The sequence below is a fragment of the Delphinapterus leucas genome, chromosome 19, assembly GCF_059928025.1.
Source record: "Delphinapterus leucas isolate spDelLeu-1000000601 "Yukka" chromosome 19, BTC_Dleu_Yukka2, whole genome shotgun sequence".
NCBI classification, from domain to species: Eukaryota; Metazoa; Chordata; class Mammalia; order Artiodactyla; family Monodontidae; genus Delphinapterus; species Delphinapterus leucas.
Window position 1 is genome coordinate 32,842,902 of NC_143147.1, and position 27,276 is coordinate 32,870,177.

A 27,276-nucleotide genomic window follows, 5' to 3' on the forward strand; every position below is an offset into this window, starting at 1 on the left:
TACTGTCATGTCTCTTTAGTCCTCTTTAATCAGAAACAGCTGGTCAGCCTTTGTCTTTCATGATAATGACATTTTTAAAAAGTACAGGCCAGTCATTTTATAGAACACCCTCAGCTGTCATGGGTGTTCCCTCATGATTACACTGAGATTATGCCTTTTGGCAGCCATAATTCAGAAATGATGGTACGAAATCATCATGTGTGGAAGGATAAGAAAATATCAAATTTCCATGCATTGTTTTGCATAATCATTTTTTGTTAAAAGTTTAAAAAATCATATGTATTAATACATGCATAGAAAAGACTGAGGATACATACTGAGTTCCCATCAGGAACAGGAATAGGGAGGGAGGGAACTTTCATTTTTACTTTTTATTGCTGTATTGCTTTAGTAGTACTCCTTGTAATAAAACGTTTATTTCCAAGTAAAAAATAAAAGAATTTGGTGCAACCACTATGGAAAACAGTATGGAGGTTCCTTAAAAAACTAGAGTTACCATATGATCCAACAAACCCACTCTTGGGTATATATCCAGAGAAAATTCTAATTCGAAAAGATACATGCACCCCAACGTTCACGGCAGCACTATTTACAATAGTCAGGACATGGAAGCAACCTAAGTGTCCATCCACAGATGAATGGATAAAGAAGATATGGTTTATATATACTATGGAGTATTATTCAGCCATAAAAAAGAATGAAATACTGCCATTTTCAGGAACATGGATGGACCCAGAGATTACCATACTAAGTGAAGTAAGTCAGACAAAGAAAGACAAATATATGGTATCACTTATATGTGGAATCTAAAAAATGATACAAATGGACTTATTTACAAAACAGAAACACTCACAGACACAGAAAATAAACTTATGGTTACCAAACAGGAGGGGAGGAAGGGATAAATCAGGACCTTGGGATTAGCAGATACAAACTAGTATATATTAAATAAACGACAAGGTCCTACTGTATAGCACAGGGAACTATATTCAATATCTTGTAATAACCTATAATGGGAAAGAATCTGAAAAAGAATATATATATGTATACACACACACACACACACCCCTGAATCACTTTGCTGTGCACCAGAGATGAACACAACATTGTAAACCAATTACACTCAATTTTTTTAAAAAAGAGAAAATAAATGTGCTTCTTCCTTTTACCCTCCTCACATCTATCAATCTTCAATGAATCAATCTTGGATCTCTTCCTTTCACTAAAACCTTCAAGTCAAAATGATGTGCACCACAGCCGTATCTTTAAAAACCCATACTTTAATAATTTACTCAATACACTTTTCTGTAGGATATCCCCAATGAGATGGTCCAAGACATACATGTCTGAAGAGGTCAGGAGCATTCTACTTGGAACAACCTTACACCACAACTTTTGAAGAATCTTCAAAAAAGGCTGTGATCAGGTTCTCATACTTACCTTTTTTATTGGTTGTGAAGTACTTGGAGTCAGTCATGGTTGTGGATCTTTAATGTGCACCTACAGCAAGAGAAGAGAATTCCTTTAACCAAGTTATTTACGTCCAGCAAGGCATACGTCCAGCAAGGCATTGAATATACAAGAATTTCTGCATTCAGAAAGTATCTTCATCCTTACCACCATCACTGGTGATCCAAAGGGATGCAAGGATAATTAAGAATGTAATCCTTGCCTCAAAAGCTAATTGGAACAAAATCCAAAGGCCTAATGGAATAGAGTGATAATCTGAACCTATCATAGTTTTATGATTTTATCCACAATTATCTCCTCAGAGCCTCCAAGACCTAAAGCTACATCTTTTTACAAATACATCTTCAGTTAGTCACTCCAATATTTAAAATAAGGAAAAGTTTGTTTCAAAAGATCTCCCCATTACTTTCCGTTAAAGCAAATCTGATTTACTTCCCTGCCTCAAGATGGAGTCACTCTAAGACATATATTCTGAAACAGAGTAAAACTGAAAGAGAAAAAAATTTTATCAACCTCTTCACCATTACATGCAACTGTCAATAAAAGGAATTTCTTTCAGAAAAAAAAGAAAGGCCTAGATTAGTAGGACAATACTCTTTCATGACAAACACCTAGAGAGGCAAACATCTAGAGAGGTGTTATGCATGGATTTTTTTTTAAATTATGGTTTTCATATTTCCAACAACCTACAATTCCCCCGAGTATTCCCCAAAATAAAAAATATGCAAAAAAATGAGTTATTTGTTCAGTCACACTGAGTGCTAAAGAGGATCAGAACTGGTGTTAAAACTTAAAAGAACATGGATCCCAGCTTCAATTTAACTTTTCTGTTCCAATTTCCAGAATTAATCCAGTTGACATAATAAGGCTCCATTGGTAAAACGAAAACAGCATGGACTGATCACATTTCTCCCCAAATAATGAGACAATGTTTTCTGATTTGAGAAACCCTAAGATTTTGTCCAATGTACTTGACTTCTTTAAATACATTAAAACTTTCTTTTAATAATATTCCTGCTGCACTCAAAAATGAGTATCTTCTGGGATTTCCCTGGTGGCACAGTGGTTAAGACTCTGCGCTCCCAAAGCAGGTGGCCCAGGTTCAATCCCTGGTCCGACTAGATCCCACATGCGTGCCGCAACTAAGAGTTTGCATGACACAACTAAGGAGCCAGCGAGCCTCAACTAAGGAGCCCACCTGCCACAACTAAGACCCGACACAACCAAATAAATAAATTTTTAAAAAAATGATTATCTTCTTACTGACCACCATCATTAATAATACTTATCACCAAATTTTGGACAGATGCCCTGGCACCTACTCATTATTTTCTGGTCAAAACAACATGAGTGATAATATATTTGGCAAACTTGAGCGATAATACCTCCACAAACAATGGTAATTATGGATCTGAGAAAAAAGACCTAAGCACTCAACAAATCAATGCAATTAAGGAAAAAAGCCAGAAAATCATAAAATAATGAAAAATGGTTGGCTCAAGTTTGTTCTCTAAAATGTACTACTTGGACTATTTAAGGGAAATTAGACTCATCTGTTATCTTTCCAAGGAGCTACTTAATGTTTATAGTACTGATCCTTATACAATAGTGCTTTTAGGTTGTACAAGAATTTCACTGAATTTACCTTGTTAAAAGAAGTGAGCTAGAACTCACACAAATCATTATAGAATACAGAAATTTCTGATTTGACACTATTTGTTATAACTTAAAGTGAGCCTGTAACAGAAGCTTGCCTTATGTAGTATTTTCACAATGTCTTTTCTAGCTAAAATTCAAAGAATTATAATCTTTTAATCCATTTAATCACTTAATCCATTCACAGTGTGAACTAAACATGAAGTAGGCAAACTGAAGAAAGGAGTCCTTCACATAAAAGACCTGGAATAGGGACTTCCCTGGTGGTGCAGTGGTTAAGGATCCGCCTGCCAATGCAGGGAATGTGGGTTTGAGCCCTGGTCCAGGAAGATTCCATATGCCACGGAGCAATTAAGCCCGTGTGCCACAACTACTGAGCCTGTGAGCCACAACTACTGAGCCCACATGCCACAACTACTGAAGCCCACAAGCCTAGAGCCCGTGCTCCGCAACAAGAGAAGCCACTGCAATGAGAAGCCCACACACACCGCAACTAGAGAAAGCCCACGCACAACAACGAAGACCCAACACAGCCATAAATTAATTAATTAATTAATTAATAAAAAAAAAAGACCTGGAATAAATGTGAAGTTATCATCTAAGAACTTATATATACAAAGAGGAAAACCAGTTTACAGAAATGATTACAGTACTAGAGCCTGACAGGAGGGCCACAGCTCAAGGCCATTATGGTCTATCCAGGATGTTGTTACACCACTCTAATCCTTTGGGATCATCAAAAGTTAAAACTTGCTTAACATTTAAAGACAAAAGCTGCTTGGAATTTCTGTTTCTTTGAAAAAGGGCCCAAAAATCGTTCTGTTTTCTAAAGCTCTCATACACATTCACATATATTAAATTTTTAACAGAAAATTTCAGCATAATCTGTTAAACATTAAATGAACCTCGTCTTAAATCGTACCTTTATTAGTGACCCACACATTTCATCACGTCCCCTAACAAATTTCATCATCGAGGAATAGATTTCTGTCCTTTTACATTGTGAGCACTAAGTTCTTAACTAGAGAATAATGTACCAGCCCACAAAATTTCAGGGAAGAGGAGAGAATCAAGTACATGATCTTAGACCCTAAATTAAGAACCCCTGCTTTTCAAGAGAAAGGAGAAACACACCACTCTCTTATCTCGCACTGTCCTACACAACAGTAATGAAATATCCCTTACACATATTGGCAGAGCAACATTTTATCATGTCAGTTCCTGACTTAAGCCAAAAGAAACTCCCCCAAAATAAAAATAAACCAGCCTAAACAAAAAAAAAAATGAGAAGAGTCGGGGTTGCACAACACTGGGAATGTACCAAATGCCACCAAACTGCTCACTCTAAAATGGTTAATTTTATGTTATGTGAATTTCACCTCAAAAAATTGCATATGTATGCATTTTCTGGCTGCGTTGAGTCTTCGTTGCTGCACGTGGGCTTTCTCCAGTTGCGGCGAGCGGGGGCTACTCTGCGTTGCTGTGCGTGGGCTTCATTAGTTGCAGGATGCAGGCTCAGCAGTTGCAGCACATGGGCCCCAGAGCACGTGGGCTTCAACAGCTGCAACGCGTGGGGTCAGTAGTTGTGGCACACGGGCTTAGTTTCTCCGTGGCGTGTGGAATCTTCCCAGACCAGGGATCAAACCCCATGTCCCCTGCATTGGCAGGCAGATTCTTAACCACTGCACCACCAGGGAAGTGTCCGTATATATTTTTAAATGAGACACTGTTTTTTTGTTTTTGTTGTTGTTGTTGTTGTTTTAATGAGACACTCTTAATCACACACCAGAGACGAATATGGTCAGATTCTCTAAAACATAGGATGGTGAAAACTGTTGTCTGGGGCTTCCCTGGTGGCGCAGTGGTTGAGAGTCCGCCTGCCGATGCAGGCGACACGGGTTCGTGCCCCGGTCCGGGAAGATCCCACATGCCGCGGAGCGGCTGGGCCCGTGAGCCATGGCCGCTGAGACTGCGCATCCGGAGCCTGTGCTCCGCAACGGGAGAGGCCACAACAGTGAGAGGTCCGTGTACCGCCAAAAAAAAGAACAAAAAAAACTGTTGTCTGCTTTAGAAGCCAAAGAAAAAGCAGCCAAGATAGAGTTCAAAGAATAAGTCAAGTATTTGCTGAAGAGCCTCAAAAATCAAGTTCCTTCTGGGAGCTGGGGGAGAATTTATTCCTCAGGAGAGTCCCAGGGCAAAGCCAAGACATCATGGAGCTGGAATTCACACTACCTTTTTACCAGATCAAACTAGAGAAGTCACCGGCTGTTCTGAGGACCTGAGGTATGACCTCAGGACATTGTTAAAAGATAATAATAATAATGCTGCCACAGTCAAAAGCACAATCACTCTAACTTTCCTAGCCCAGAGTATGATGTCACTGCATTTCAGAAAAGGTCTCCCTGTACAGGATTATACATCTAGATTTAACATAACCTAGTTTCTACTAAATATAGCTTGTAAAAGTCCCTTCTCAACTATTCCTCCCTCCTTCCGGTGCCCGTAAAGAGAATAAGGCCATAAAAAAATTAATAGGGTCTTAATTTCAAATGGCTCTCTGGGAAATGGCAGCTAAATTAGAGCTGGCGAGGCCACTAAATCCCCTCTTCGCATAAAGTAAGACTTTACACAGTTGGTGCTAGTAGGGAAAAAGTGAACAGCTGACCAAATTATAAAGCAGAAAGGTCATCTCAGCAATCTTTCATTACAAGGGTGACAGGTGCTAATCAGATATTTCAATAATGCAAAGACAATGGCATCTTCAGGTATCATTTATTGGCTGAGAAATGACAGCAGACAACTCATTACAACAGACACACCTGCAATTTCCATTTAAAAATGACCACAAAATAATCTGTTAATATTATCCGGTAAGAAAAAAGCTCAAAAGTTTTACATCCAATTCTTAACTGAAATAAACTCTGGAAAACTTACGCCTGGAAGGAGAGAAAAGAAGGAAGAAAGGAAAATGCGTCCTACCTGATTCATTCCCTGTTCAGCTTGGTTCGTAATATTTTAAAATACGGGTGTGTTAAAGAAGAAAAAGAAAAGATGGAAGAACTGGACTTTCTTGAGTCTCTTAAGTCACAGAACGTTAGCTTTGTATTACCTTTACCACCCAATTTTCAGTGAGGCTATTTGCAGAACACACTATACTTTCTGCTTCTTTGGGAGTTTAAAACTACTAAGGTACCTGCAAACAGTTCTCATCTTACCACCACGCTTAGTCATCATTGGAACGTGTGACACGTTTTCTTGTACAGCTGCATCTCCTTCATCTGCTGCTTTCTATTATGACTCTGTAAGTGTACCCTGAGGCTAAGCAACAGAATTATACCAGGGAGGTGATTAATAATTTAAATTGTTCCTCACTGAGACCACTTCCTTTGTCACTCTTCCTTTTCTAAACTTACTGAGTTTTCTTTACTTTCTCTTTTAAACCACATGATTATAAGTGTTTGGCATTTAAAAAACACTTCTTAAAAGTCAAACTTTAATGAAGCATTCACACTTTATTCACACTGCTTCATAATGAAGCAGCCAGGTGAGTTGAAAAAAAGTCTGCCCCGCAAATGGGCACTGTTTTCATGCTCTGAAAACAAAGAGCATGAATCAATTCTTTGGATTCAAAGAATATGGAATAACAGGAAGTTCCAGTTTCTTTACCTCTGTCTTAATCTACAGTCTTTCCTCAAACCAGACCGCTCCTTCTAAGACCAGAAAGAAAAAACTCCGGCTAAGATTTACTCCCACCTGCTTCCCCCTCTCTCACATCGGGTCAATTCTGGAGGTTTCTCTTCCCGTTCTCCAATGTCAGGAATTCCTCTTCTTTCCCCAGGTGGTCAAGATTCTAGGGATATGTTCCTCCATTACGAGGTGAGCGAGAGGTGTCTCAACCTCAAATTACAGAAGACGGGTGAGGTCTGCCCATCTATGAGCAAAACTCTGGGGGAACCCCCTTCCCCTTCTGGTACCTCGACACGTCCCAGCCTCTCAGTGAACGACGCCAAAGCGGGAAGAAAGTTCTCCCCTCGGCCTCCAGTCTCTACCGGCCACACCCCTGGCCTCTGGCCCTCCTAACCCCCCACTTCGAACATATCTTTTCCCCAGTGCCCCCCAACTCCCAGTTGCCACCCCGCGGATCCCCTCACCCCGCTCCAGCGGTGGAGTCCCTTTCTCCAACCCTCTTCCTCACAACGGCCACACCCGACGGCTCACTCCATCTTCAATGGTCACGCTCCTAAGATTGCTCTCCTCCGCCCGTCTCCAACCAAGCCTGGCCCCCTTCCCCAAAAGAGGGACACACCCCAAAGTTAGCCGCCCTGAACTCACCGGAGGCAAGGGCAGGGCTGGCAGCAGCAGCCAGAGAGCACGGCCCGAGCGGTGTTGCAATCGTTTCCTGCACGCCACGACTCCTTCTCCAGGTCTAAGCCACTGCGCAAAACCCACTTTGCCAGGGACAAACATGGTGGACAGGAAACTCTGGCGTCAGACAGCCTCGCCGTGGGACGTCATCCAGGCGCGCGGGAGAACCAGAAAGGCGGGCATCTCGGTCGCCTTGGAGACGGAAAAATTTTGCGCAGTTGGGAAGCCACCTGAGGTCCGGGCCTCCGAAGAAGTTCACTGGCGATCGGAACGGATCTATTAAACAAGCTGACGTTCCCTGGATTTGTTTCCTCGCACAGGAGTTCTCTAAAAATTTACACATAGGGATAGTGAAACATCCTGTTTTCTTAAAAACAAAACAAACAAACAAACAAAAAACCCAGCTAATTTCCCTGGCCAGTTCAGGAACGTGGACAATGGTGATCCAGCCCAAGACCATACAAGGGCAGTGGGACTGGAGGAGAGTGGTGCAAGGAAAAGAGGTTGACATGGCCTCAGATCTGAGTTTGAATCCATCTGAGATCGAATCCCTGTCCTGAATGTGATTAGGAAAGTTACTTAACGTCTCCTCAACCTTAGTCTTACTTGTGAAATAAATCCAGTGATATATAACTCTCTCCAGCTTGTGAAGCTTAAAGTAGGTAAGGCGCCCAGCATGTAATAGGCGTGCTTACACAAAAGTAAGTTCCTTTCAGAAACCAAGACCTAGATATCTCTGTACCTTCCCCTCAAAACGAAAACTTCCCACCTAAAACTGCTCTAAGTAATAATAAAGTCTTTAACCAAAAAAAGAAGAGGAATGTGAAGAATGAGAGCCTGAGGCAGAAGTTGGGAAACCAAAGTGCAAAGGGGACTGAGAAGTAGAGAGGCAGAAGGAAAAGCAGGTGGTCATAATCATTTAGGACGTTTTTAGAGTTCTATGAAAGTATAGGAACTATATACTATATCTCTGAGGCCTAGCCACCCCCTCCCCAAAATTTGTTGAATGCATAAATGTATGAGTGAGTGGTCAACAACAACAGTTGCTAGAGAGAAAAGGAGGAAGGGCCGAAAAGTGTCCAAGGATTTAGCAGCACAAAGGTCTTCGATGTCATTGCTGAGACCATCAGCAGAGATACTGAAGGCAAAAGCCATGCTGAAGAAGTCTGAAAATAAACGGGAGGTAAGGAAATGAAAACAGATAACTCCATAAGAAAGTATAGCTGAAAGAGAAGAGATATAGGATGGTGTCTGAGGGAGAAAGTAGCAAGCATTTTATTTTTAAGTTCTATATTCATACATTTTCTTTACACTAACCCTTTAGCAATACCATGGGTTCAATCATTTTTCCTACCCATATGACTCCAAAATATCTATCTCTAGCCTTGACCTAGTCCCCAAACTTCACCACCAAATTGCTAACCGCACTGATCGTAAGTCTGCACATATGGCCCACCCAAATTAAGCAAATCATAAGAGTAATGGGGGGGGTGTTTAAAAACTGTGGTTCCAGGTACAACTCACAGAAGACAGAGGTGGATTTTGTAAAGAGATGCCACCAGAAAAATCTTTGATTCATACCTCTCCCCGGTTCAAAAACTTTCAACAGCTCCTCATTTCCTAATTTGTACAGAACCGATCCTTCTCCCAGTTTTCCCCATTTCTTTGCTCTTTAGTTTTCTCATCTACAAAATGGGAGAAATACTAATATCCAATCATAATATTATTACAAGGATGAAATGAATTCGTGTACGTAAAGCACTTAGAACTATGCCTGCACAAAGTATGGACTATGTAAATATTTGCTATGATTGCAATTATTTGAACAAATTACACTGCCAGAAATTACTAGCCAGAAATCTGGGGGTCATTCTTGATTTCTCTCTCTCTTAACTGCCACATTCATTCCATCTCCAAGTTGTCAATCCTACCTTCAAAATATATTTCAAATTCATCCAATCCCTTCTATTCACCTCATTATTCCAAGCCACCATCGCCTCTTGCCTCAACTACTAGAAACCTCAACTCTCCTCCCAACCATTATTCATACAGCAGCCAGATTTTTGTTTCACTTTTTTTTTGAAGTATAAACGAACATTCCAAAAAGTGCACACCAAAAATATAAAGCTTGATGAATTTTCACAAAGTAAATGTAACCACATAACCATTACGGGGTCATCTTAAAAATATAAACCTGGTCATGACTCCGGTGTATAAATCCTTCAATGACCTCCCATTATACTTTGACTAAAATCCAGTTTCCTTCCCATGGCCTATGAGTGGTTAGGCTCCTGTCTACCTCTCTTAATATCATTTTATCCTTTTCAGTCACTCCTCATTTCCTCTTCATTTCACCTCTTGTTAGCTTTTGCAGCTCTCAAATAGGCCAAGCTCTTTCCCATCCTAGGGCCTTCACAACTACCGCTCCTCCTACCTAATATTCGTTTTCCCCAACTCCACACAGGGCTGGCTGGCTTATAATTTAGGTCTCACTTTAATTGTAATCTCATAAAGGCACTCCCTGATTACCCAGTCTAAAAGGTTCTTCTCTCCCAGGCCCCACTGCCACCCCCATCATAGCCCTCTTATTCCACTTGTAAATTAAATATTAGTCTCTTTACTTGTTTAGTATCTCTCTCCCCAACTAGACTGTAAATTCCATGAGGGCAGATACCAAGTCTGTTTTTATTACTACTGTCTACCCAGCGCCTAGCATAATGCTTGGCGCACAGCATGTATTCAGTAATAAATGAATAAGTAAATTATTCAGGAAGAAATGAATGAATGTCCACGAGCAAAGTACTAAAACTAGCATTTAAGAGCCTCTATATTATGGTCAACAGTATAGACTATGTATTATTGGTCTATTTTCCTCTCTATATTTAAAGCAAACAATTTCCTCCTCAAATACAACCCACGCTGCTCCCTTAGCCTGGAAAACCCTGTCACCATGACTGTGACTTTCCCCAAATGTACTCATCTTTTGAGGTCCACCTAATCCACAAAACTTTCTCAGTGGACATCTGGTCCTGATATAAGATGCAGGAGATACCAGGTTACATCGCTGTATTAGAAAGCAACTGGCAGAAAGAAGCTGAGATAAAACGTGAGGTTAGAAACGATCTTCCCCTTGGTTACAAAGGCCAATATAGCTTCTGTTTAAGCTAGTTTGAACGGCCTCATTTCTCCCAGCTGTTATTGTCTCTTCCTCTAAACTCACCATATTAACCTATCTGATGGCTCTTCACACCTTTTAACATAAGTGCAATCAATTTTTGTGTCTTGCTTATTACACCATAAACCTGGGAGTGGGATTTGTGATGAGGTGTTTATTATTTATTGGCTGTAATAATTGACACTGTTATTTTTGACTGCCTTTTTTCTCACATAACAACATCAGTTTACTTTTGGAATATTCTCAAAGGACTATTAAGGTGTCTTGCACTCTTCTGGCTAAGAGTGAAACAGCGAGTGGAGATGAAATCTGAACCAAGGTCAGTCAATAGGGATCTGAATCATAAGTGCAGTGACAGAAATTTGTTGAAGCTCGTTCATTGCAACAGCGATGCCTGTATGACACTTTGCTAATTCTTGCTAGAAACATCCAGTAGGACTGTGTAATTCCTGTTCCCTCAGAGCTGGTTTTCCTTATTTTGTTAGCTACTCCATATTCTTCTAATAAATTTTTTAGTTTAAATTAGCCTGTTTTCTGTTGCTTGTAACCAAAGAACCCTAACTGATACCAATGTTTAACTAACTTCCCACTCGTCTTAGATGATGCTATTTCTCAACTTTGTCTTTTTGCTGTTCACTTAAGAAAAGCCTCTCTGTAAGAGCTACCACTGACCAAGAACCTAAAGCTAGGTGTTTTATATAGATACATTATCTCTACTCCTTAAAACTTTGTAAGGTAAAATCTTCCATCAGTGTGACTTTCTCCAGCAGGTATCCAATCAGACTATAAAACACTTTTTTTTTTTTGGCCACGCTGCATGCAGGATCTTAGTTCCCCTGGCCAGGGATCCAACCCATTCATCCTGCAGTGGAAGCACAGAGTCCTAACCACTGGACCGCCAGGGAATTCCCTGAAACACTTTTTGGAACCACAATTAAGGTTAATTTACAAGATTTTATTTCTCCTATTGAAACAACTAAACCCAAACCTTGTTCCAGCGTTCTCACTATGTGAAAAAATTAACTATCTTTATACCATAACGTCCTCTATGGTATAAAGTAAGCAAACTTCTATTTTTAGCTATTTAGCCCAGGGGTTGAGGGGAGAGGTTGGAGAGAGAGGACATGAACTTTAACTATTATCCAAATTCAGTAAACCTGCAGCTACTCGAGGCAATTGCATACGATGTAAAAACAGTTTGCAAAAGGTCAGGTTAATTACATTAACTTTGGTATACAATGAAAAGTACCTTCTCTGCCAAGCCTCCCCAATTCATGCTAGTTAGAATTCAACAGCATCACTCCGTTTTAGCACTGTATTCATATCGCTAATGTGACGCATCCTACCGTGTTCGAGGGTAGGAACCACTTTCATTTAGTGTAGCAAGTGCCTAGAGTTTCGCTTGAACGCAACCTAACCTAGAAGACAATTAAGGTACCAGCTTGAATGAAAAATAATCGTCCCAAATTCTGAACAACAGCAGGAAATTTTTTGTTGTTGTTAATAATTGGCAGCCGTAAGGCTAAGGCTTCTATCTCGGCTTTGTCGCTTCAAATCCTTCCCGAAGGCGGCAAAAATAGTGAGCCACCACCCCCGCCGCAAGCAAAGTGAGCCTTCCATCTCCACATTCCCTTGGGTCCCTCGCCTCTCTCTATCGCCCCAGGGAACAAAGGCCTCAGCAACAGGCCGAGCTCTGGCTCCGGGCGCCAAACGTCAGTGCGGCGACCCAACACCTTGCCAAAAAGACTCTGTAGACACATATCACAGCCGTGGCTTTCCAACAGACAGCGATGCAAAACCAGCTAAGAAAAGTAAAACCTACCAGCGGAAAACTCCTCTCCAACCGAGCCCGCTGGGGGCGGAAGCGGAAGTCCCTGTGAGATCATAGAGTTCTCTAGTTCCGGTCGCGGGCCCGCGTTCGGGGCTAGAGCGCCTCTCCACGGCCACCGGGCTCCAAGCGGCTTCTATTTCCGGTTGCGGCTTCTGACATAAAGCCGAGACCTCCTTATAAACGCGGCGTCGCGGGTTCCTCGCCCCTCGCCTGGGGTGAGCTCACAAGGACTGGAGCGGGCGGGGGGATTGCACAGCCCACAGCTGAGCCAGGCCGTTGGGGCCGGCCTGCACTGGCACCTTCGATCCCTCAGAGCCGCCTGGCTTTTGAGCCCTCCGGATTGGGAGTCCGTGATTGGCCGCCTCCAGGACTGCCGCTCGAGAGGCCAGCGCTCCTTCGCCGTACCTGTCCCCCCATAGTCACGCTTTTCCCTGTGAGGTGCAGCATTAATCAACTCACCTCTCCCCCACACTGCTTCCCTAACGTGGGTGTCCGCGTTGACTTCATTCTTCACCTTCCCTTGAGGCCCCTCCCCTCTGCCTCCGGAAGAGGTCTTTTTTGCCCAGTTCCTGTAAAAAGCACCCATCTGGCACCCCCAGAAAGTTCATGCTTACTAGAGAGTTTGTGGGCAAAGTGAAACCCAGTGCACACACGAAACTATGGCTGAGCACGGGGCTCATATCACAACTGCTTCTGCGGTGGATGACCAGCCAGCCAGCCAGCTTTGAGGTGGTAGCACAGGACAGTTTAATGACAGCAGTGAGACCTGCTCTTCATCATGTGGTCAAGGTAAGGATTTAATTCTCTGAAAAGTTTTAGGAACGTCCGGGTAAAAACCAAGCCAATAATCTGAATTTATTTGTTGGCCTAAGTTTTGAAATAACCAATTAGCATATAATGCACATCACATGATTTAATGGTTATGGAGTCTCTTGTTATGTGTACTGAATACCCAGCACTTCAGGGAGGTTAAGGTAGACCCAGAAAGAAAAGTGTGGAAATTCAGAGGGAAAAAAAGGAAATATAAATACAAGGCATAGTAGCTGTGTAATGGAATGAATTTCATTTATTTATTTTGCTTTAGGTTCTTGCAGAATCAAATCCTGCCCGCTACGGCTTCTTGTGGAAGTGGTTTGATGAAATCTTCACCCTGCTAGATCTTCTGCTCCAGCAACATTATCTGTCTAAAACCAGCGCCTCGTTTTCTGAAAACTTTTATGGCTTAAAGAGGATCGTAATGGGAGACACACACAAGCTTCAGAGATTGGCCAGTGCTGGTCTCCCAAAGAAGCAGCTTTGGAAGTCAGTTATTTTCCTGGTTCTTCTTCCCAGTCTGAAAGTGAAGCTGGAGAAGCTGATTTCTAGCCTGAGAGAAGAGGATGAATATTCCATTGCATCCCCCTACTTCCCGCTGGAAACGATTTTACAGAGCCTTTTTGGCAGCCTACCCATTTGTTAACATGGCCTGGGAAGGCTGGTTGCTTGTACAGCAGCTTCGATACACCCTAGGAAAGGCTCAGCATCACTCACCACTGCTGAGTCCGGCTGGGGTTCGGCTAGGTCGACTTACAGTTCAGGATATACAAGCTGTGGAGCACAAACCAGCCAGAGCCAGCATGATGCAGCAACCAGCTGGGAGGTGAGGCCTTAACATTTCCCCAACATATTTGATTAATAAATCCTAAAATCTTATCCCAATTTTATGAAATTTACCCACCTCAGTCCACTTCGGGGTATTTCATAAAATCATCGAAAAATTCTTGTGTCCTTAAAACAAGGATTGCCATCCTGGTAACCTTCCTCATCATAATGGCTACATTTTTGCACACACTTGCTATGTACCAGGCCCTTTGCTAGGTGTTTACGTATATTATCTCAATCCTCATCACAGCTCAATGAAATAAATGCATTAGCACCACTTAACAGTTGAGGAAACTAAGTTCTACCATTTGAGTACCTTGCCAAGGCCACACAGCTAATAGGCGGCAGAGCTGAGATTCAAGCCAGATCAGTACAATTCTAAAGACTGCTCTTAACCATGGTGCTATCCCGCTCCTAGTGTCTGTGTTCTCTGACAAGTTCAAATATATTCCTCAGTACTGCTGAGTTGTTCTTTAAGTGAGTTATTTCTTTTTCTGGATATACTATCTTCCACCCCCATAAAAGGTCTATATAATCAATGGCTCATTAATTTCTTTCTCAAAACACAAAGCAAACAAAGCCCTAGTCATTAAAAACAAAGCTTAGCTCCTAGAACTCCTAAACTACGGTAGGTCAGAAAGAGGGAATTGTTTCGAATAGACACTTACAAGTGAAAACGCCAGTCCAGCAACTATTCAATCCCCAAGCTGAATCAACGATTCTAATGAAAAGTGTAAGAATTGCATGCGTATTAGTTGTTCTGTGATTGTACCTAAATAAACAGTTTCTCCTTTTGCCTCCTTGTTCTGTTCTCCAAACGGCGTTGGCGAGAAGGTGAAGTCAGCTCTGAAGCAAGCCGTGGGAGGTGCCGCCTCATGCCTCTCTACTGGCCTTTCGGTGGGTGTATTCTTCCTGCAGTTCCTTGAGTGGTGGTATTCATCCGGAAACCAAGAAACCATCAAGTCATCGACTGCCCTGCCTACTCCACCACCACCGGTACATCTAGACTACAATTCTGATTCTCCCCTGTTGACCCAAATGAAGACTGTGTGCCCACTGTGTTGTAAAAACCGGGTGAATGACACCGTTCTCGCCACCTCTGGCTATGTGTTTTGTTATCGCTGTGTGTTTCATTACGTGAGGAGTCACCGAGCTTGTCCCATCACAGGTTATCCAACACAAGTACAGCATCTGATTAAACTGTACTCCCCTGAGAACTGAAAGGGATCAGCACCTTGTCTCACCACGAAATGACTGCGCTATAAGGCCAGAGGGCTGGTTTTCCGCACGGTAAATAGCATTGTTTGATCATCCTCAATTAATAATTGTATGAACTTTAAACAGCCACGTGGATTTCTTTAAAAGGATGTACTCGTTGCTCTTAACCTTTTAGCTTGCTCCCTAGACACCTCTACTTAGAGTTGACCGAGCTGGTCAGAGTGAGAGAATCAGGACTGGCAGGGGATGTGAGGGTCAGCATAGAGAAGGGGATCAAAGAGGGTACTCGGCACAGAAGCTTTTCCCGTCCCCTTCCTTAAAGGACAAGAGGTATAGAAGCTCTCAGGAAAAACCCAAGTTAGACCTCGTAGAGTGGGTAGTGAAGGGGAAGCAGGCCTTTTGAGAAAGGAAAGCATTTATCTGCCTATGAGGAATAGGTTTTATCGGTTTGCAAACAGTATGAAATGTGGACCTGCTTTTTAAATTTTTATTTTATTTATTTTTTTTAATACAGCAGGTTCTTATTAATTATCACTTTTACACACATCAGTGTATACATGTCAATCCCAGTCTCCCAGTTCATCCCCCCACCACCCCCCCACGGACATGCTTTTTATAGAAATACTTAGAAACACTTTCTCCTTCCATATGCTGAGACTCATTTGTTAAGTAACATTTGCTATAGTTTATCACCTTTTAAAGATCCCTGTGTGAATGACACATATCTTCCTTGGGAAACTGGTTACAGGAAAATAGGGGTTGAATGTATATACAGAATAGTCTGAAGACTTCAGTGTGAAAGCAAAGCTATTAATGAAGAGATGAAGTAAAATACTGCCCTAACTATGACTGTGTAAAGACAGGATCTTTTCATAAGCTCTTTGTGCTTGCTGTTAAGAGTTTGCTAAGCTGACATGAATTATTCTGGCTATTACTAAAGTTTCTACAAAACGCTTAACTAAAATTTAAGAATAAATGTTTCTTGGCAAAGAGCTGTTCCATGTCATGATTATGTGGAAACTGAAAGATTAGTGGAGGTATTTAGAGTAAATTTTTCATTCAGGCCACCTTTAACCTTTTTTTTTTTTTTTTTTTTTTAGCGGTACGCGGGCCTCCCGTTGCGGAGCACAGGCTCCGTACGCGCAGGCTCAGCGGCCATGGCTCACGGGCCCATCCGCTCCGCGGCATGTGGGATCTTCCCGGACCGGGGCACGAACCCGTGTCCCCTGCATCGGCAGGCGGACTCTCAACCACTGCGCCACCAGGGAAGCCCCTACCTTTGATTTTTTGAGGCATTCTGTATTAACATTTTGCTTTTTTTGCTAATCCAATATTGGAGAGAAATCCTCTCCTCCAACAGCAAGAATTCAATCTTGAGTGAAATACCGCACAAACGCTTAAGTTGCCACCGGATTGGCAGGGTTAAACATACAAGTTAAAAACATACGGGTTAAAAAAAAAAATCATTACTACAAGAGGAAGGATGAAAATGATTTTTTTTTTTTTTTTTTTTTTTTGCGGTACGCAAGCATGTGGGATCTTCCTGGACCGGGGCACGAACCTGTGTCCCCTGCATCGGCAGGCGGACTCTCAATCACTGCGCCACCAGGGAAGCCCCTGAAAATGATTTTTAAGTGCCTCTGCTGAGACAGGTGTTGTCCAATACAACTCATTTCAGCAATTCAAAGCACATTTTCTGATAGCACTAAGATAATAGAACTAAATTTTGAAATAGAATATCCTATAGATTTTAAAATATTAACACTTTTATGTACCATGAGAAGAGTATAATGGATATTTGCAAAAATTCTTATTAAACCACAAGGTGTTACCAGAACAAATACCATAGTTAAGTAAACTTTTTTTTTAATTTAAAAATGTTTTAATTTGTTTCAAAGTTAAACCCAAGACACACTGACTTCACAGGAAATTCAATGAGAAATGTTTTTCTAGGCTGAACACCTGTTTCCCCTTAGTCTCCCCCCAAAAACATGTACATGTTAATTACTTTCATTTTACAATCACTGCTAAATAAACATTTTTAATACAGTAATGAGTCAATAAGGGAACCGAACCAGATTCAGGACTGAAATAATGCAGTTTTCCATGAAGATATCAAAGCCATATTTTTCACCTCAACCTACAAAGAAAAACAGGAAAGTATCAGTAATTCAAAAGAATATTAAACACTCTTACACATAATAAAACCAGTATCCAAATAGGCTAGAACGTACCAATGTGGAAAAACCACAACCAGAATCAGCGCAGAGAGAAGATTAAGGGGTCATACCCTGGTCAATGCCAACACTGAAGCAATGGCAATGCCAGGTCAGACTATACTTCACTCATCATTGCATCATTGCTTTTCACCTCCTTGTATGATCTAAGAGCAGCCCAACACCCTATTTTCACATCCAAGAAAACTTAGGTTTGCCCATGAGAAAAGAAGACTTCTTTTTAGATAAGTTGCAACCGTGGGCTTTCAATATTTGATCTTCTACTATTCACCTCAAGCAACTCTGCTGTACAAAAATGCAAACTTGAACAAGTTTTGTTTTGGAGGTGCTTTTTAAAAATTTTTGTAATACAGAGTAGAGTGGAGAAGCATTTACAGTTCAGAAAAACATTTCTTGTTTTAGTGAGTCCAAACACCATGCATGATAAAATCTCAGGGATGTCTGTGAAGGGATTTATAATCTAGTTCTAAAGCAAAATCTTTAGAAAAGATTTGCTCCTAAAATCCTTTATAAAGTAAACTCCAGTTCATTTAACATACAATTTGATTTACAATTCTGCTGCCAACAAAGATGAAAAGTATAGTAATAAAAAATTTTATACAAGAGTCTGCTAAAGAGCCCAAGACCCACGGAGGCTAGGATTTGACAAAGGTCCATAGCAAAATAACAGCAATGCTGGAAAGAGAAACTGAGGTCTGATTACCAGATTTATATTTTTCCACTACCAGCTAAATACAAGGTTTAATTTCATTTTTCTCCAGGCCATGGGCAAGATAAAGGAAACAGTGCAAAGCCTGGGTAATTCACAACATGGATGATCAATTTCTGAATGAGAAAGCTGCCTGCATTTTATTTATTCTAAATGACATCTTCTCGTAATTCACTATCGCTGACATGCTATGCTAAGGTACTAGGAACACAAACAATGTCAACCTCTCCAGCTTTTCAGCATTGTATCTAAATAACAATTCTGGAGACACAGCATGCCTCCTTCAGCCATTTATAAATGTCAATAGCTTGATACTCCATAGTTAAAAACGTACAGCTATGGTCTGTGTTCTCCATTCAGCAACTGAATTCCACAAAGAGAGGGAAACTAGTAAAGTGCCTGTTTAAGAGGCTTAAGCCTTTATCTCATCAACCTGTGCAGAAGTAAGTACACGTTACAAAAAGCAAACAGGCTAAGAGAACTTAAATAACCTTGTCTAAAAGCATGAAACTTGTGAGCAGAGCTCCAAGTGCGCTCCAGCCACAGAGGGCACACTTTCCTTGTTCTCTTCCTCAGTACGCTTTCCTCTGTCTGGAGCGCCTTCCCTACCCCTTTCAATCTGGAGAAAGTCTGTAGTTCTAAAACCTTGTTCAAACGTCACCTTCTCTGTTAAGTGGTCCCTAACTCCCTCAGTCATCCCCTCCTCTGACTCCCACAGCACTTTTTGCCACCACAGTACGCATCACACACCAATTATTCACCCATTCACGTCCCCCACCTCCCGTCTCTCCCACCAGCCCCATTACGCAGAGCTCCTAAAGAACCAGGACTTCCTCTTACTGGCCTTTACATCCATTACACTCAGAATGATGCCTGGGACACAGAAGGCGGCTCAATAAGCGACAGTTTAATTCAGTCAGCGAACGACCCTCCCTACTAAAGCCTAAGCGCCTGGATTATACAAGCATCAGCACAGTTTATAAAGCCGACTTACCTCCAACATTTCACGTAGGTTAAGGACGTCCCTCAAGCATCTCTAAGCCCTCCGACCTCCAACTTCTAACTCATGGCATTCTGCATGGCACCCTGCGCAGGATCACCAATTCTTATACACGGTGTATCCTCAAAACGATAATAATAACAACAATAACAATACTACTGCTGATAATAATAATAATAACATCCAAACCCCACCAACTTCAGGAAAGACTGAGACGCCATCCTTCCGGGGAAACACAAGGCCGGATCCAGGGCTCAAACCAAAGCCTCAGGCAGGGGGTCCGCAGCCCGCTTTGGGAACCCCCCAAAACTCTTACGCCCTAGACTCTCAGGAGGCCTGCCCAGGCCTGCAGAGGCTGACCGCAGCCCACCCGCCGCCGTTCAGTCCCAGAGGTACGGGCTTGGGGCTTCCCACACTGCTCCCCCTCGCTACCCCGCCGGCTGCCGTGGCAGCCCGATCCGGACAACCAATCCCGCGACGGCCAGTGGACCACGTGCGCAGCAGCCCTGAGGCTCGGCTGGTGCTAGGAGCAGCCAATCGGAGGGCTAGGCGAACGCCGGGGTTGGGGTGGGGAGAGCGGGCGGGAAGGCGCAGGCGTCTTTGCAGTCTCTTCTTGGCGTGGCGGGCTACATGCTCAAAGTTGAAAGCAAGACCCTGAGTCGTCCCCGCCCGCCCTCCAATTCCCTGATCTCCGACCTTGGGGAGACTGACATCCGGAGTGGTTTTGCTGGTGCCTCGTTTCACAACTGGGGAAGGGCATCTGAGGCGGGCTGTAGAGTGTGTGTGTGCCCTGGCTTTCCAGGAAGAACTATCGATTCAGTGTTCCGACAGTATCGTGCTTGCGCCGAATTCCCGCCTGAGGGCTAGGGGTTGGGGCGGACTTTGATGAATGTGTCCCTCTCTCCCCGACCAGGAGAAACTCAGTGGCTTGTCAGGGCCTTGGACTCTTCCTGAATAAGCAAAAGGTGCCACTAAATATCAAAGAACTGCGAAAGAGAGCAAGAAAGTCTTCCTGGGAGAGGTGGCATTTGATCTGGGTTTTGAAAGATGCGTTGGATTTGGAGATCCTGGGAGAAAATAATTTAACTCCCGAATTAAATGAGAAAGCATAGGGGAGCTTACCAAATTTAGGTAAAGTTGAAACTGGTGTAGTGTTTTCCAAAATTCAGTGAGTTGGAAATACCAGGAGGAAACTTAACAACATAGATGTCCCCCAGTGTCAAAACCAAAGGACAAACTCCCACAATCCAGACTTACAGAATCATTAAGCTTGAATCTGGAGTTGGAACCCAGGCGTGTATATTTTTAATAAGTACCCCAGGGGAGATTCTGATTCACACCAAAGTTTCAGGACCAGTGTTAACATAAAGAAAGGGGGTGATAAGAGATTTGAAAGACAGGGCAAGACTTTGTTAAAGATAGTGGCTTGCTGGCTGTGTAGTTTAGACTACTCTGGAGAAAGTGGGAGATTTAAAGATTTCAGAGTCTGAGGAGATGGGTGATCACAGCTGAAAACTCAATATGCAACTGTGTTTTAAAAATAGATTGAAGGAAGGCAGAGTGAAAGAAGGGGAAGCTATTGCCAAGTGATTGCAATGGTCCAGGTGAGAGCTAGTAAGAAATGGAGAGGTGGCATATGAAGGACAGCAGGAGGAATGTGATGAGTGTCAGATAGGGATGGGGAGAAAGATGTGAGGAAATAAATGGAGAAAAATGGAATATCCTCTGTACCAGGCCTATGAAGGACCTCCATTGTACTTTAAGGATAGACTTTAGACAGTGAAGAGAATGGGCCTTTGCAAGTGCTGTTTCCTCTGCCTGGTTTTCCCCTTCCTTCTCCATCGTCCTTTCTCAACCTGGTGCATTCTTTTATTTTATTATTATTATTATTATTATTTCCCGGCACGCGGGCCTCTCACTGCTGTGGCCTCTCCCGTTGCGGAGCACAGGCTCCGGACGCGCAGGCTCAGCGGCCATGGCTCACGGGCCCAGCCGCTCCGCGGCATGTGGGATCTTCCCGGACCGGGGCACGAACCCGTGTTCCCTGCATTGGCAGGCGGACTCTCAACCACTGCGCCACCAGGGAAGCCCTCTTTTTTTTTTTAAGGTAAGTTTTTTTGCTTGTCTTTATGGAAATGAGGTTAGTCCTTTTTTATGTTTTTTATTTATTTTATTTTTGGCTGCGTTGCCGTGCGCGGCCTTTCTAGTTGTGACGAGTGGGGGCTACTCTTTGTTACGGTGCGCGGGCTTCTCATTGCGGTGGCTTCTCTTGTTGTGGAGCACGGGCTCTAGGTGCGCAGGCTTCAGTAGTTGCAGCACGCGGGCTCAATAGTTGTGGCTTGCGGGCTCTAGAGCGCAGGCTCAGTAGTCGTGGCACACGGGCTTGGTTGCTCCGCGGCATGTGGGATCTTCCCGGACCAGGGCTCGAACCCATGTCCCCTGCATTGGCAGGCGTATTCTTAACCACTGCGCCACCATGGAAGCCCTCAACTTGGTGCATTACTTGCAGGTTTCAACTCACATACCATCTCATTTATGAAATCTTATCTTGTTCTCACAAGCATAGTCACTGTCACTCCTTAGAACACCCCAAGCACACTGTTCATATGTTTCTAACTCTCCAGAATGGCACTAGAGTGTAGTGGTCATGTATATGGACTATAGTATTTGCAAGCACCATAAACTCTCTGTTCCTCAGTTTCCCCATCTGTGAAAAGGGAATAATGACAGTACCTACCTCACAGAGCTGTTACGAGAACTGAATGAGAACAATGCGATAACACCTGGTGTTATCACATACGTTGTATTGCAATGAGTTCTTTAATACATGTGTTCCCCCTCTAGATTGTGAACAGGACATGTGTCTTATTCTTCTTGCTAACAGTAAAGGCTGCATGGCAGAATGATAGTAAATGGGTTTTGGAATCAGATAGATAGGAGTCCAAATCCCAGCTCTGCTACTTACTAGGTGTGTAATCTTCAACTTTACTTCCCTGAACTCAGTTTCTTCATTTATAAGATAGTGAAAATAATGCATGTCTTATAAGTTGTTACGAGGACAATTTGAGATCATCAAAGTTGCAGATCTGGCCCAAAGAAGGCAGTCACTAAATGGTGCAAATGATGGGTGGCCCCAGGACATAGTACCACGTTCAGAACACTGTAGATGCTTAGTAACTGATTATCGAATGAAAAGCTGACGTTATATGCCAGGCACCATGCTAACCTTTTTATATACATCAGCGCACTTCATTCTCACAAGAACCGTATGGAGAAGGCACTATTATTATCTCCACTTTACAAAGAAGGAATGTGAGGTTTGGATTATCTTAACGAAGCTTTCTAAGCCAAAAAGTGCTAGAGCTAGGATTTCAAGGCCCTTGGTGCTTTAAAAAACAGCTGACTGAATGAGAGAATGAATGAAAGGAGACTTACCCAGGGTCAGGTGGTGGCGTGGTAGAACCAGCACTGTTACTCTTGGTCACCATGCTATCTAGTCTACTATTCTAGCCGAATCATCTTGACAAATGAATTGAGAGTGAGATGGACGCTGGTATTTGGCAGTTTGTGTCTACTGACCAGGAAAGCTGTGCTCTACCTATCTCGGCTGATAAATTGAAATGCTCAGTGAATAAACACAAATAAATTGGGAGCTCTAGTTCTTCGCCAACTGTCAGCAGTGTGTCCAGACCATTTTCCCAAGACCTAGAAAAAAACCACTGTACAAGCTACTCATTTCAAGTTGCTTTGTGGTATCAGAGCCAGAATGTGAGCTCCTCGCTGGCCTGATAACGTACTATTCATAGCCAGAGGACTTAACTAAGGAACTCTGAAGAAGGAAGAGAAACCCTCTTTGCTCATCTTTCACATTATCCTTCCTTCTCCTGATTTGGTCCCTAATAGTGCATTAAAGAATAAGAAGGAGAAAACAATACAGTTCCTAGCTCTTCTGCCCAAAAAATGTCCTTCCTGCTGATTGGGAAGGAAAAAGGAGGTACTTAGGTAGATTTCAGATTTTGAAGACTCCAAAGCAATCCAGAATCCCAAACTTGAAAGGCAGTGGAAGGAGTAGGGGCATTTGTATTAAACAGACCTGGCTGTGCATGCCATCTCTTCCACTTAACTGGCCATGTAATCTCAGGTTCCGTATCATGTGCCACACTCCCAGCTTGGTCCCTTGTGCCCAAATGCGTATGTCCAGTAAATGACGGTCCTTTTTATCTTTCTAAAAGTAAGTGATATCAGAAGGATTTCAGTGTGAGAGTGAAGCTGAGAATTAAGGTAGGTAGTAGAACTAAAAATGAGACTGGGGACTTCCCTGGCGGTCCAGTAGTTGAGACTCTGTGCTTCCACTGCAGGGGGCGCGGGTTCGATCCCTGGTTGGGGAACTAGGATCCCAAATGCCGCGTGGCACGGCCAATAAATTTTAAAATGAAATAAAAGTGAGACTGAATTTGGAAATGACGTGAGTGAAAAAGGGTTAAAGTTGAAGCTGAGAGCAGACGTCTGCAGTTTACTATGTTGCTGTGCTGATTATTCGTCATGGTATGTATTCTGCCTCCTATCCTGGAAATAACTTTTGAGCCAGACAGGTACAAAGTGTCATGCCAACAAAGCAGAACTCCATAGGAAGAGTAACCTCAGTTAAAAAAAAAAAAAAAAACCCGAGGGGGTATTCAGAAACCTATTTCAGAATGCCATTTCACCATAAGCAAATTGGAGTAGAAACGAAGAGTTGTTTGATGGTTTGAGTTACTCGAGAGAAGTATGTTACTGTGGCTGCAGTATCAAATTGCCACAACTTTGGTTGTTTAAAACAATAACATTTTATTCTCTCACAGCCAGAAGTTTGACATACGAGGGCAGAAATCAAGGTGTCAGCATGGGCTGTGCTCCCCTCAGATGCTCCAGGGGAGAATCCATTTTGTGCCTCTTCCAGCTTCCTGTGCCTGCCGGCATTCCCTCACTTGGCGGCCACGTCACTCCGATCTCTGCCTCTGTGGTCACATTGCCCCCTCCTCTTTTGTAGGTATCAAATCTCTCTCTACCTCATTCTTTTTTTTTTTTTAAGATTTTTTTTTGATGTGGACCACTTTTTCAAGTCTTTATTGAATTTGTTACACTATTGCTTCTGTTTTATGTTTTTGGTTTTTTGGCCACGAGGCATGTGGGGTCTTAGCTCCCTGACCAGGGGTCGAACCCACACCCCCTGCACTGGAAGGCGAAGTCTTAACCACTGGACCGCCAGGGAAGTCCCTCTACTGAATTCTTATGAGAACACTTGTGATTGGATTTAGGACCCACATGGATAATCCAGAATAATTTCCTCGTCTCAACATCCTTTCTTAATCACATCTGCGAAGACCCTTTGTCCTTGTAAGTTAACGTTCATAGGTTCATCATCGTCATCATCAATGATTGCTGGCCAGTATTCACTTGTTCCAGTTCAACCAGCATCCCCACAAGAGATAACTGTCTCTTACCTGTTTATTTTTTTCACTTGTTTTTTTTTAATTACACAAACAATAGATGTTCATTGTAGACCACTTAGAAAATAGAGAAAAGCTAAAGAAAAAAAGGAAAGGAAAAGAAATTCAATGAAAAATCATCTGTAATCCTCTCACCCAGGGGTAGCCAAACCTTCACCAAAGAGTATTTTTCTAGGCTGGGTCTTGTGTACAACAAAGAGGAAAAGTAGGAAAAAGAGAATAAAAGTGAATAGAATAGGACAAACGATTTGGAAGGTGATAGAATAGGTTAATATTGTTCATAATAGATATGTACAGGACAGCTTAATCTAAAATAAATGTAGAGCTTTGAAATGAAATTAACCATGACAGGAGATGCTTGTATGATGTATAGAAATAACACTCAGCCCTTTAGAGGAGGGACGTTTTAGCTTTGGCCCCTCACTTGAAAACCCCTGAATTTCCCCACTAATACTTCATTCTCTCCCAGAGGTCAGACCCTGGCCTGCCAATCTGCCCTGTCATAGGCTTTTCTTGAGTCCTTATCAGCCTTCCTCGGGGGTCAATGTTATGAAGACTAGGGGAGTCTGGCAGAGTTCCTGCTCCTCCCAGGCTGATATCAAAGGGCAACAGGGGCTGTGACAGAAGGCAAACATTCAGACCAAAGCCAGATGTGGAACTGAAGCAACAAGAGGAAAAGCAAGAACATCAGGTAAAAAAAAAAAAATTTTTTTTGTAAATCTCATTCCTCTAAGTTTATGTCTGAGAGCATGAAGAGCTTAGTAAAATCATAGCTCAGGAGCACCTTGTAAAGGAGAATGAGTGAGAAATTTGGGGAAATGTGGAGCAGATGTTCATATGGAGCTAGACTCTCAGAAAACTTTGTATCTATCATGCTTGTCATCAGCAACAAAGTAACATCAATGAGGCTTGGGAGTCATGAGAGTATAGTTCTGCTAGTACAAAAGCAATTAGATTTGTTTGTGAGTCCCAGCAGGTGGAAGTTATAGGGAGACAAATTATAGCTGAAAATAAGGAAGCTATTTCTTTTCTTTTCTTTTCTTTTTTTTTGCGGTACGCGGGCCTGTCACTGCTGTGGCCCCTCCCGTGTGGAGCACAGGCTCCGGATGCGCAGGCCCAGCGGCCATGGCTCACGGGCCTAGCCGCTCCGCGGCATGTGGGATCTTCCCTGACCGGGGCATCCCCTGCATCGGCAGGCGGACTCTCAACCACTGTGCCACCAGGGAAGCCCGAGTCTATCTTTTTATTGGAGTGGATGATAGGAGTAAGAAAGTTCTGGGATGTGCTAAAGAAAAGGTTGACCGTGATTCTTTGAAAAAGAAAATAGAAAACACAATATACAAATTACCTTGTGTCCATTTTTGCCAGTCTCAATGCCAGATAGATTTCACAGTCAAACTCTTGGATGTGTTAGCTGGGGGAGAGCTATATGGCTATGCTTGTGTGATCGGAGTGAAGCCATTCTGTGGTGCACTTTTCTCAGAAGCTCCCTGTTCCTGGATGGTGAAGGACAAGGATATTTGCAAACTGACAACTCAGGAATGGGTAGGCATGGTGATGGACACAGATCCAGGTAAGATGGAGAAAACTCTCTCCCTGCCCTTTCTACCTCTTTGGAACCTGTATATTAAACAGGTTTCCCTCTGTTTCCTATGACTTTGAACTTCTCACACACACTAAATTCTGTGTTTTTTGAATCTTCAAGTATCCTACTTTCCATACATGAGAAAATTTTGTTGGGTGATGAGAAGCCCAAATGAAGTATCTTATAAAAGGCAATTTCCCACATCAGATGAAAAGAAAATTGTCTGGGGATGATTGCCTTACAGTGGTGTATTGGAACTGGCTCTTACTGGCTCGAGAGCCATTTGTTAACTTTTCAGGAATGTTTTGAGCCAGTTGTTAAACAGTCAGTACTAAAAATTAAGTTTCATAAAGTTACAGTTCAATAAATTGTATTTAAAACAAATTTATTTATTTATTTATTTTTTTCTTCTTTGCGGTACGCGGGCCTCTCACTGTTGTGGCCTCTCCCGTTGCGGAGCACAGGCTCCAGACGCGCAGGCTCAGCGGCCATGGCTCACGGGCCCAGCTGCTCCGCAGCATGTGGGATCTTCCCGGACCAGGGCACGGACCCGTGTCCCCTGCATCGGCAGGCGGACTCTCAACCAGGGAAGCCCAAGACATTTGGACTGTTTTTAAACTTGGGAAATATAACATTTGAAAAAACAATTTTAATTTGGAGCAAAATAACATTAAAAAAAAACAAGTTTAAGTTGGCAAATTGATGCCACAATCGAAACAGCAGAAAGCTGCTACAGTTTCCAAAAGAAAGCCTGTCCGATGCAGAAAATGCACATTTGAAGCAAATTAAAGAATTTGGACATTTTTGAAAACAGGGCCCAACATCTTGAAGTTTCACCACAAAATTTTGAAAAAGTGCAAAGAACTTTTTTCTTTTTTTCCAAAAACGGATCTTTTTGGT

General features: G+C 42.6%; 1 protein-coding gene, 1 non-coding gene and 1 pseudogene across 3 annotated transcripts in view; 1 reads left to right on the plus strand and 2 right to left on the minus strand.

Moving 5' to 3' along the window:
* Positions 1-13,009, minus strand: part of LOC149746711 (AP-2 complex subunit beta-like) — a 109,142-nt gene extending 96,133 nt beyond the window's left edge. The window contains 3 exon segments of the mRNA XM_089901814.1: positions 1,441-1,500; positions 7,459-7,818; positions 12,489-13,009. Coding sequence (XP_089757940.1) covers positions 1,441-1,477 — 37 coding nt within the window. The 5' untranslated portion in view covers positions 1,478-1,500; positions 7,459-7,818; positions 12,489-13,009.
* Positions 12,559-16,346, plus strand: LOC149746713 (peroxisome assembly protein 12-like; annotated as a pseudogene). The gene is made up of 3 exons (XR_016388956.1): positions 12,559-13,286; positions 13,582-14,136; positions 14,957-16,346. The product of XR_016388956.1 is annotated as a peroxisome assembly protein 12-like (transcript).
* Positions 16,347-17,616: 1,270 nt separating this feature from the next.
* On the minus strand, positions 17,617-17,713 carry LOC149746714 (Z30 small nucleolar RNA). The gene has a single exon (XR_016390450.1). It is a non-coding gene; the product is annotated as a Z30 small nucleolar RNA (small nucleolar RNA).
* Positions 17,714-27,276: the final 9,563 nt, after the last annotated feature.